The sequence below is a fragment of the Cydia amplana genome, chromosome Z (assembly GCF_948474715.1).
Source record: "Cydia amplana chromosome Z, ilCydAmpl1.1, whole genome shotgun sequence".
NCBI lineage: Eukaryota > Metazoa > Arthropoda > Insecta > Lepidoptera > Tortricidae > Cydia > Cydia amplana.
In genome coordinates, this window is record NC_086096.1 from 13,813,696 (window position 1) to 13,826,397 (window position 12,702).

Genomic DNA, 12,702 nt, shown 5'->3' on the forward strand with positions numbered 1-12,702 from the left:
GTTTAATATTCTAAATATAAATCAAAGATACTCGTAGATAGACAAAGACACGACAAACCAAAGCAAGGCCATCAATTAAATCAATTGCTATGTAAGCGTTTCAATAAAATACGAGATACAACTGTTGGAGATACAACCTATACTATATGCACTAAACACTTAACACTTGTTACTTCATTGGCTCCGAGTTGAGAACAGAAATCCTTTCAATCTAAATGTATTAGCAGATTTATGTGGCACAAACATGCAATCTAGATATTACTTATAATAATGTTTATGATATGCTTCAGTAAGTATATCTATTGTAAAGAGGTGTTGGGTAGGTAAGACTTTAAAACCTAATCTCAAACAGTATATTGTTTGAAATGAAACATTTCTTGTATGGGGGCGTTTGTAACGTGTTTAAATTGAAAAAAAAAATATGACATTCCAGTATGCTGCGAAGATGCGACTCCGAGAGGGCGGTACGCCTCCCGCACATTGGCTCGACTATTCTATAAACAAGTATGGAAGTAAGCTGGTATCGGACATGAAGATCGTCTTCTCTATCTTGTATTTGTACCTACCAGTGCCTATCTTTTGGTCTCTATTTGATCAACAGGTACAAAATATCTTTGTAAAACACCGGTAAGGTCGACCGGGTTAAATGCAACTATGGGATAATTGTGTCTATTTAACTTATTTTTTATAACAACGTGAATTACAAAAGCTCCCGTCGTCTAGTAATAAAGCCTGAGCTACTTGGAAATGAAACGCTGCATAGTAAGTAGAGGGCGTTTCGACCAATCGTATTCGAGAAAGAACGGAGAGACGCAATAATCCCATAGTTGCATTTACCTCGCTTGACCTTATCTAACTTTTTATTTCCATTTCTGTGTCTGTTGTACCAGATATGTAGTTAAAAAAGCGGCCAAGTGCGAGTCGGACTCGCTGATGAAGGGTTCCGTATTTAGGGGAATTATGACGTATTACAAAAAAACTACTTACTAGATCTCGTTCAAACCAATTTTCGGTGGAAGTTTGCATGGTAATGTATATCATATTTTTTTTAGTTTTATCATTCTCTTATTTTAGAAGTTACAGGGGGGGGGGGGCACACACATTTTACCACTTTGAAAGTGTCTCTCGCGCAAACTATTCAGTTTAGAAAAAAAATATATTAGAAACCTCAATATCATTTTTGAAGACCTATCCCTGATACCCCTATATTATATATATTATATTTTTTGAGTTTCAGTTCTAAGTATGGGGAACCCCCAAAATTTATTGTTATTTTTTTTCTATGTTTGTGTGAAAATCTTAATGCGGTTCACAGAATACATCTACTTACCAATTTTCAACAGTATAGTTCTTATAGTTTCGGAAAAAAGTGGCTGAGACATACGGACGGACAGACAGAAAGACAGACATGACGAATCCATAAGGGTTCCGTTTTTTGCCATTTGGCTACGGAACCCTAAAAAGCCGTATGTATCGTGGTTTGCAGAGTCAACGTAAAAGAAGATGCGTCTATAAATATATAAGTTAATGTAGAGAAGACCGCGTCAACAAGCTTTTTCGTCGCTTTTAACTATTGCGTTTGTGTACATACCTACTCGATCCACTTACAGAAAGTCGGTAGAGCAAAAGGAGTGAAGCTCTTCCTTTCCGACCGTGTCTAAGCGCCGTATGTCTACAAATACGAAATTCTTTTCCAATTTCCCAGCAATGAATTTTATATGCGGTCTTCTTGACATTGACCTTAACTTAAGCTCAGTATCTAGTCAAGTCACACGCTAGTTAATATTTAATTTTGTTGACAACAAATTCGGCTAAGTTTATGCCTACACCCTACACACAATACATTATATGTATAATCTTGTTACAAAGTAGGTAGGTTATCCTTATCGCTTACAGACTAATTTGCCGCTCTTTGTCCAATTTAAGAGACGGATAGCTGTGCTCGTGTCGTTCCTGCTGGACTTTACATTTTCAATCAATTTTGGTCAGACATTATAGTCCATAGATTTAGACATAAAGTCCGTAAACATTTATCGATACAGATAACTACGCTAACGTTCATACATTAAACTTTGTACATACAGCCAAGGAGAATTTGTAATAGAGGCGGATTGTAAAAGTAAATTTTGTAGCCAGTAAATTTAATGCCATCTTTTGATAAAATCTGTCGAAAGATTATGGCAGTAAATGTACTGTGCCTACATAATTTACCATGACAGTAACTCTCTATACACTATTCTCTTTGGGTCAGCTAAAATTTCACGACCGGTTCTGCTATATACTGATACGGCCTTCAAACAGTAAAAGAGCGTACTCCCATCTTATAGGCCGGCAACGCACTTACAACCCCTCTGTTGTTGCGGGTGTCCATGGGCATAGAGAAAAAAATACATAGAGTGCTCACTCCATACATCAGTTTTAGTACCAAAAAGACTATTAGCGTCTAGCATCGAGTAGCGGAACTATTAGTACTGCTACTTGACAATAGATGTAGCACCGACCGGAAAGTCTTATGCTGTTGAGATAAGACATTCCGGTCGGTGCTACATCTATTGTCAAGTAGCAGTACTGATAGTTCCGCTACTCGATGCTAGATGTAGACACTGAAATTAATAGTCTGAACTGATGTATGGAGTGAGCACTCTTGTCGTACTATATTTATCTATGCCATGGGCGACAGTAATCGCTTACCATCATCAGGCTACGTCTGCTCGTTTGTCTTCTATACCTACCTATCATTAATGTAATTCAATAACCACTTAAAGTGACTGAAAATTTTTTTATTTATGCAGGGAGTGGCACGTGCCGATTTACTTAACAATAGGCAAAGGATAAGCCGTTCGGGGCCAGATTCAAATCTACCGACTATACCTATGTATACATTCTTACCCTCTGATAATATGTAGATGATTGTCTCAAATATTTGAAACTGCAGACATCTACAATAGGGATGATGACACATGTTAAATTTTATAACAAAATCTAGTAAAATAGATAGCAAACGAGCAATTTATCATAATAATATGGATATTAAAATAAAATATGGAAATGTTACAAAAATACAGGACCTGAAAGTTTCAAAATTTAAGTTTTTTTTTAACTTCCAAAAACGATAAAAGTAAGGGTAACATTCGATTCCTTACATTTCATCCAAAAAATATTGTATAGCAACTATACATATACATAAACGCAATATTTCACCGACAAATACGTAATTTTCTTGTTTTGTCCATACTACAAGATGGGCTCTTAGAGACCTTGACGTCACGTTCCCTTTTGTTTAGGGCGTTTTGCGAGTGAAGTGCGACTGTCGGCCTTTGACTACAATTTCTCACTTTTGTGTTACTTCAATGCAATGGGTCCCATATAGACATATGATCCTAAAAACAAACCCGATCGATTGATACCATAAATGAAAATTAGTTATGTAGCCTATTACGAGTAGGGCTCCCGATATCCGTGCTACCCGCCAACCCGTGCGCCCGTGTTCTTAACCCCGGCGGTGCTAAGCGTCCGAACTACCCGAACCCGTCGAAGTCCGTTCCCGTGTAGTCCGTTCCCCCGTGTAGTCCGTTCCCCCGTGTAGTCCGTTCCCCCGTGTAGTCCGTTCCCCCGTGTAGTGCGTTCGGATCCGAATCTCGGCTCCGTTCGGGTATTGAATACACAGCGCCGACGGACCGAGTGGACCGACCCACGCGGGCCGGTTTGAGTTTTATTAATTCATTGTAAAATGTTAAAAATTATGTTATATTGCGTACGAATAGGGGTTAGGTACTTAAATATATTTGAATCAATGTCGAGTTATATTTTTTGCATCGGTTATATTTATAATGATTATATTCGAGTAAGGGCGTTATTGAATACAAAACTAGTACCTACAGTATTCTTGTATTGTAAGACCATAATTCGGCACACTACTAGTTTTATAAAAATAAAATAAACAGTTTATTTTAAGAAAACTAAGAAAAATATGTACAACTTTATGGCTTACAACTTAGAAAACTCATGTACAGATTTTTATTGTTATTTAATATATATAGATTACCTAAGAGAATAATAAAGGTTTTTTTTAATTATGTTACAGCTTTAACGCCTATTATTTATGTACAGTGTTTTTTGTATAAGTTTAATCATATGAGGTTTCCTCTCTAGGTTGTCTACTACCAAGTTTAAGAAGGCTCAGTATATTATGTTGCAAATAGCCAGACTACTACTATTATAATCAGGATTAGGCAGACAGATGCAACTGGATATCGTCTTCATAATTATTAATTATTTTTATGGTATTTAGTATTTAGGTACCTAACTACCTGTACTAAATATTGATAGAGATAGGTACTTAAAATAAATAAAACGTCTTTGAAGTCATGTTAAGTGAAAGAACTATTGAGTTATTCGTTATCTACATATTAGGGCAGCAGCCTTTTGTTTTGTAGTAAAGAAGTAGGATTAACGTCGCACGTGCAGATAAAGAGAATAATGGTTCCCCGTGGCAATTTTTACTAATAATATTCCCTGATTCCCTTTGACACTGGTATTTTACCAGGCATACCTTTTGTTTGGAAAGTTGAAGAATTAGCCGTGCTGTTTTACAAATCATTTATTTATTTATTTAACAAGGTAAGAGTGGTATTTATTCAGTTATTTTAGAGGGGGCAGATTTTGAACTCACAAGTACTCATTAGAGTCATTAGTCATTAATAAGGTTTGAGTTTGCCACACCGCCGGTCAACGTTTTTAATCTGAATTGCATTTATAGTTTTACCTAGTTGTTGATGTTCTGTTTTTTTTTCGTTTTGCTTGTTATTGTTCATTATAAACTGTGAAAAATGAAATATTTATTTCTTTCCACTCATGGAAAAATTTAGAGGAACGCAAAAAACGTTTAATTAAGTACTAATTTTGAAATTAGGTCCATTAGCGGCATTAAGTCAGCCTGTTGTACCTACTTTACTACTAAAAAGAAGAAGACTGCTATCTTTTGCTGCATAATGCTCTATTCTCATGTAAAATATATTACCACCTACATACAAATCCACGCGAACGAAGTCGCGGGCAACAGCGGGCAGTATTAAATATTTATCTTTCGTTCTTGAGACTAATTTTCGTTCTTCGCTCTTAAAAAGAACGCGTCCGATCGTCACTGTACGTCGAGAACGGGCCGGACCCGCGTGTAATTAATATCCGTGGATCCGGACACACGGGTAACACGGGTACCCGGACTTTAATTACACGGACCCTAATTACCCGTTCCGAACGGGCCACAAATCCGGTTTCGTGTAGCACGAGAACGGGGCCCCGGCAGCGGGTGCACGAAATCCGGACGCGACCGCGAGCCCTAATTACGAGTGCATCTTTCCGCCACTACCTACAGGGTTCTCGCTGGACGTTCCAAGCGTCCCGGCTGCGCAGCGAGTTGTTCGGGGTGACGCTGCTGCCGGACCAGCTGCAGGTGCTGAACCCGGCGCTGGTGCTGCTGCTCATCCCGGTCTGCCCAGGCGGCGCGTGCCCGCTGCTGCCCGACCTGCCGCCGCTCACCAAGATGTTCGTTGGCGGCATGCTGGCCTCCATGGCTTTCTTTGCGGCAGGCATACTCCAAGTGGGCATCGAGGTACTTATATACAATACAATACAGTACAAATCCTCTTTATAAAACATTTACAGAGAGACACACATAATACGTTTAGACAGGTAACAACAGGCGGTCGCTTATCGCTAAAGACTACTTCCTAATACCTTCCTTCCTTTCCTTTCTTTTTTACTTATGTACCGTACCGAGTAGGTTATCTTATTCATTCTCTTTATATCTGGTTTCTGCTTAAAAAACTACAGAGTGTGGATTTAGGTACCTACCGATTTTAAATCTAGACGTCTTATTAATTATTTTTCAACAATTCCGGATTAAACTTTTTATGTGAAATTACGTATTTCTTGTTAAGTACCTATGTATGTAATATGTTTTACATAATTGATGTCGTTATTAGGAAAATTTAATTGAATCCCTTATTTTCTGGCGAAGGAAATAAAATTCTATCAATAAATAAATGAAATGAAATGCAATAATTTATTTAAATATCCATAGTTACACGTCCGAAATGTTTAATGTTGTTGGTAACTATTCATTTTTAGGATTTAATGATGTAGGTAGGTAATAAATCCCAGGTTTTAATATTTGCCTCGCCTAGTGTACAAATAAATTAAATTTAAGGTTTAAATTTTTCCAATTTCAAATATACTTAAAATACATGAATCTGGCTTGAGCCCGCCACAATGTTTGCGTGGAATGATGAGCAAGATTGATAAAATTTAAAACTAACTTAAGTTAGTTTTAAATTTTATCAACCTTGCTCATCATATGTCCTTCACCGGGCGTCAAACTATCCATACCTCATCTAAATATTGATTCAGCGGTTCAGCTGTCGCATTTATAATATTAGTGGGGATATATTTGGGAAAAGCTGTATGTTATATAATAAGCAGTAATTTCGCTTATCAGCGGTCGACGCTGCAGGCGCCGGGGCGGCACCAGTCGGGGCTAGTGGTGCTGAGCACGCTCGGGTGTCCGGTGGAGCTGACGGTGCGCGGCGCGGCGAGCGTGCTGCTGCCGGCGCGCGGCAGCACGCTGCTGGCGCCGCTGCCGCACGCGGAGCTCGCGCTGCACGCCGCCTGCGCGCACTCGTGCGACGGCCGCCGCATGCGCCGGCACCAACTCACCACTAGCATCAAACCTGTTGCAGGACTTGTAATTATAATCACTACTAAATATGACAATTTATTGATCATATATATCTAACTGGTCAGGCTTTATTTACGTAACATCCGCCAAACTCTTACAGTTCATGCCAGTCGTGATTGGACAAGATTCAGATGACCACATATCGTTTCATTTTATGGACCCTAATGCATTCTCCAAATCATTATCCGGGAAACCTAAACTTAAGTAAGTGTTCATGTTCATTGACTGTGTGAATAATGGGACGTTAACGTCCACGATATGCCGTTACCGACCGCGGTAAATTAAAAGCGATTGAATAGAGGTACAATCTTATACATTTAACTACGTCCATTACTTTATTGTGACGATAAAACGTCTCGTTGACGTGGACGTACACGGTAAAATATAAAAGAGTCCAACAAGTTTTGCGGAATCTTGGATAGAAATGTTAAAGTTCATGTAACGCCGATGAGTTAACAGTTTGTCATTATAAGTCTAGTAGTACTAGTAGGTAGTCTACTTTGGTTGGTATTCTACTCCGGTTTGATTTTCTTTGAACTGGAATTTTTTACCGACATATTATTCAACATCTGATTTAAGTGATTTATTTATTTTTCAGAGTGGTATACGTGGGTGAGACGGGCCCAAATAAGAACGTGACAATATCGATTGAGACCGACAATCAGTTGACGGACATCTACTACGTAGCCGAGTCGCCCATCAACCTCATCGGCGAGTCGGCCTACATGCACTTGGCGCCGGGCAGGTACGCATCGACATCTCCAAAAAATACCTTCTGCAAACGCGCAAACTACTAAAGGGGTAAACTCTTACTAATTACGCTTGAACGTACTAAGTCAGGGAGTAGCTATTTGTGATTCGGAGGCCAATCTAAACGTGCATGTTGTCCGTACTTATCCGTACATGCCACAATTAACAGCTTTTTCCTTTTGAACAGTGTTTGGTCCTGAAAAACGAATAGGTATTGATGTTAAAAAATATCAGATCCTTCATATAATGCAAAAAAAAACTGAAATAACCGAGATACTGAAATTAACTGCCGATTAATTTGTTTGAAAAAATATAGTAAGGGTACCTATTCGTCCCCGTATTTTAATAAAATTGAATAAATACAGCAGCCTTACAACTTACAACCTGCATGCTCGCTCATTTTAATTTAATTAATTATTTCAATCAAATTAATTAGTGGTTTCATTAGCCAAGTACGTGACCACATAGCCGTTTTACGTGCGGTTTCGGAGGGCTAAATATAATTTACTAAGATAAATGAATATGAAGGTGTTAAATTTACTTTGATTTTAAATATGTATGTATGTAGGTAGTTTTGGTTATTAATTTTATGACTTTTCCGAGACTGACCCGAGCGTTGTTATATGTACTTATCGTCAAATAAAATGAGTAAACAATCTCAAATATTATACTTGGTAACAATCAATTTTAGCTCACCTACTAAAAAGTAAGTTTAAGTTTAGAGTAAGGTAAAATTGAGGTTAGTCTAAACCTACTTCGCCTGTACGGCAAGGTACACGTGGCGCGCGGAGTACGCGGGCGGGCAGCTGGGCTCGGGCGCGGGCACGCTGCACGCGGGCGGAGTGTACGTGCTGAGCGCACGCGCGCGCCGCGGCCGCCTCGACAGCGTGCAGCTGCACGCGCCCAACCCGCCCAACGAGCTGCACCTCGCTTGGCTGCTGCCCCAGTACCTGCTCATCTCCTGCGCCGAGATCTTTTTCGCCGTCTCCGGGTTGGAGTTCTCATTCACACAGGTGTGTGTTTAACAATATGTGAAACGAATCTATATCAGTTTGCGCAGTATAAAGTAAGGCTTAGTTCACACGGCAATATCCTGCACGTTTTGCAGTGTCTTAACGGATAAATAGTGGCACTTTGTGCATAGCATATATAGAACAATTGACACGGCATTTGTACTGCAAAAAAACATATACAACCTATGTACCTATATGTACATTTTTTAACGAATATTCTCCGGACTTTGTCAAGCAAATCGAATGAACTTTAACGTATTCTGTTTGCAGTGGCGAGTAGTATAAGTAGTTCCGTTTAATTCACACGGCACGATGTCATACGTTTTTTCTTCGAATTGAAAAACTTTGTTTCAGCGTTTCTAAGTTTATCGTATGACCTTTCAAACATTTAATACGCACTGCTTCTTTATTTAATAGGATTTACCCAAAACTGTGGGTTCATCCATAAATTACCTGAGTCATACGAACTTCATGATTTTTTACCCGTCCGCCCTCCTAATCACGAAATCGAAATTTGAGACAATATAACGTGTGTATGTTAATTTCCATTGAAATACGAAAATTCCATATACTAGTCATAATTGCCTAAAAAAAATAGGCACATATAGGTAAGTTCAATTTAAGTTAATTGACGCATTATTTTAATTGAAATCCATTAAAAAGAATGTCATTAGGTACTTGTATTAAATCAATATCAATAATACACAAGTAACCTATTATAAAATATGACCGTTTACACGTGAACAAGGTACGGCAATTGGGATTAGTATTATTAGCTTTACCGCCACAGAATTAAAATCGTATACTAGCTCATGAAAGCTTTCTAATGCTACATTTTAACCTAGTTATATAGGTACATTATGTAGCTACTTTATGCGTAACTCATGGGTATGTTACATTTAGGTATGGGCACATAAAGTGGTCACTTTTTATGATTTCGTGCCTTAATATGAATATAACTCTTTTTTTTTATTTGCTCAAATGCAGGCACCGAAGAGCATGAAAACGATAACTATAGCGGCTTGGTACATGTCGGTGGCCGTGGGTAATTTTATCGTTATTCTGGTGGCTCAAACTAAAATCTTTGAATCCAGGGTAAGTACGTTTATGCTACATTTTCGCGCACACCTCACTTAGCCGAGGTGAATAATGAACTAAAACAATCAGTTACTAAAGGAATCCTATTTAATTACCGGATTTGCTGCACTTTAGTTACAATGGCGAAATTTAGAAAATCGAAGTTATGTTCTATCTCCGACTTGACTTATATCGGGGAGTGATGGAGATACACGAACTTGTAAAAATAGAGTTCGTGGCAGACCTGCTGCAAGGGCTTTATTTTTTATAGCTTATTCGAGCAAATTAGGTACATAGAAAAGAATATATATGTCAAGCACCATAGTCACATTTCAAACGTTTAGGTACAGCTGTAAGAGTATAAATAAAGTGGCATTGTGTTTTATTGACGGGCAATTGAATAGAATAGAATAGAATTCTTTATTGCGAAACCATGGTAGGTACATGTACGTAGTTATGTTACAATAAAAAGTTGTAAATGGCACCCTGGCATTGGAAATAAATCTTACATCTAGGTAGTTTTATGAACATTAGAACTATTCCTAATTTTAAATTACATATATTTAAATGTTTCCAGTCGACAGAGTTCTTCGTATACGCTACCATCCTGGCGATAGCGATGCTCTGCTTCCTCAAGATGGCGCAGGACTACCAGCCCCGCAGCATCGACGACGATGACTACTCGGAGGAGAGTATCCCACTGTTACTTGGGTTGTCTAAGGTGCGTTCTAAAAGTAGTTTATTGAGTAAACATCGGAGCATGTTTATTTAGCCTCGTTATTCCTGAATTATTTAGTCGATTCGATAACTTATTATTCACGAAAGTGTTACAATCATGTGAATACTAGACTGTCATCAGGTGATATCAGTGCGTTCGGCCGTCACGACGACCACGTTCACCGGCGCGACGAGCGCAGCGTCGTGCCTGGGGCGCATGGAGCGCGCGCGGCCCGGAGCGTGGCCGCCGCACGCGCGCGTGCACCTCGCCACGCCCACCGACAGCGACGCGCCCGCCACCACGCTGGCTAAGAATTAACTGACTCTAGGCCTTTGTCGATCTGGGTTTACAATTTTTTTATTGCTGATTCGAGCAAGCGACGTAGTAAAGAGAAAAAGAAAAGTCGTCATGTAAGTAGAGATAAGGCCTTTCTGAAAAATAAAAAATGTACATGTAAAAAATGTATCTCAACTAGTTTTATTAGAAAATTTGTGAAAATTCTCCCAAAATTAGCGACATTATTCCTTCCTTTGCCGTCATACAAGACGTTTACATTTACGAGTAGGTACTACCTAAATATAAGCGTTTACAAGTAGTACATACCTAAATATAAAACTAAATAGCTAAATATCTAGCCAAAATACGTGTTACATTTTACATTATTTGAGTAAATAAGTTTAATTTTTTAAGGTAGGTCTTATTATAAGTAATTCGGTTGGCTGGAGTCCTACTAACAGCAATACTCTTAACCGACCTTCGGTGGACGTTAAGTATAGTGTTGAAAGGTGGTATCATACTGTCGCGCCAATCATGTGCTAGGGGTGCTGTAGTCAATAAGTACTTACAACACGATCGACGTTAAAGATATTTTTATACGTTTGCGCCTTATTCCTTTGTAATAAGGTGGAAAATGGAAACACATTTGATGTCGACTGTACGCACGTTCATTCGAATTAGTATCCGACGTGTGACCAGTCCAAACAGGAATATACATAAGTTTTATTTTCGGTTTGCGCAATAAAAATATACCTAAAACAGAAATAATACTAAATTAACTAAAAATATATATAAAAATAGAGGAAGTAGTTTTTACCGTTTATTGAACCCACGCGACGTAGGTATGTAAATGATGGTCTTACGTCGGTCTTAATCGTAAGCCAATCATTTGTATTTAGTTCGGGCACAGAGCGGTTAAGTAATTATAACCAGCTTATCCGGGCGCATGATTAAGCCGCAGACGCGCTACACCTAAGTAGGGTAGGTAGGAGGTAGGTAATAATCAGTTTGATTGGGTCGAGCCTGGCTGATGGAACTTTGTTGATTGGTTCTGAATAAGCCATTTTAGTTTTGTGAAATGCAATGTTTGATTTTAATTAAAGATTATTTATAATCTAGTTTTTAGAAGAGCTCGATTTTTGCACCTAATACTTAAGAAGTCACAATACCCAAAGCCAAAGGGATTGCGAGGAGCTGCAACGGGACATAGAGGCGGTCTATCGTTGGAGTGTTGAAAATGAACTCTATTTCAATGCAAGTAAATGCGAAATGATGTCTTTCACCCGGTCCCATACACCTCAAATATTTCGTTACAATATTGGCGGCGCCGACATATCACGCTCGGAACAGGTACGTGACTTAGGAGTTCTCTTTGACTCAAATATAACGTTTCGCGAACATGTCCAGGCCGTGGCTAAGACTGCATACAAAAGACTGGGTTTCGTTCTGCGCAATTCAGCGCCCCTGACTGTGGAAGCCACACGCGTGTTGTATGCGGCACTCGTGCGCAGCGTTCTCGAAACGAACGCTGTGGTGTGGAGTCCGCATGAAAGCAAATATATACTTATGCTGGAGCAAGTCCAAAAGTCGTATCTTAGGGCATTATACAAGAAAATACACACCTATTATCCGTATATGTACCCTACTCTGTTTCTGCAGGGACATCTAGGGTACGACTCGCTCCAGCTACGGAGGTTGCTCTCGTTGGCGAAATTCACGATCGGTATTATTAGAAACTTAATAGATAGCGTAGCCCTTGTCGAGGCCTTCATGCGTTTATTTGTGCCTAACCAGTACACTCGCGCGCGGCGCCACCCGCTGCTGGCGGAGGGCGCCGCGCGCACGCGGGCGCACGCGCAGGCGCCGGTCGCGCGCGCGCACGCTCTGTTCAACTCCGTGCTCGAGGCACACTCGGAGTGTGATTTGTTTGCGAGTGCAATTGGACGACTGATGATTGAGTGTAAGAGAGTGATAGAGCGAGAGATGCCTGTAAGTAGTATTATATAATGTTGTTATGTATGTAAATACTTGTGTACCCTATGTATAAGTATTACTGTCTCCCAATTTGTGCCGCTGTGGCTTTAGCTGTTAAGGTACAATTGTCAACTTAATAAACAATAAACAATACCCAT

The 12,702-nt window shown here is 39.4% G+C and overlaps 1 protein-coding gene across 1 annotated transcript in view; it reads left to right on the forward strand.

Annotated features, from left to right (window-relative positions):
* The window catches only part of LOC134661815 (solute carrier family 15 member 2-like), a 30,946-nt gene extending 20,273 nt beyond the window's left edge, over positions 1-10,673 (forward strand). Inside the window, exons 13-21 of the mRNA XM_063518009.1 lie at positions 434-601; positions 5,375-5,611; positions 6,497-6,742; positions 6,837-6,940; positions 7,335-7,481; positions 8,259-8,499; positions 9,487-9,594; positions 10,154-10,297; positions 10,436-10,673. Of these exons, the coding sequence (XP_063374079.1) occupies positions 434-601; positions 5,375-5,611; positions 6,497-6,742; positions 6,837-6,940; positions 7,335-7,481; positions 8,259-8,499; positions 9,487-9,594; positions 10,154-10,297; positions 10,436-10,612 (1,572 nt within the window). The 3' untranslated portion in view covers positions 10,613-10,673. The remainder of the gene's footprint in view (positions 1-433; positions 602-5,374; positions 5,612-6,496; positions 6,743-6,836; positions 6,941-7,334; positions 7,482-8,258; positions 8,500-9,486; positions 9,595-10,153; positions 10,298-10,435) is intronic.
* The last annotated feature ends 2,029 nt before the right edge of the window (positions 10,674-12,702 follow it).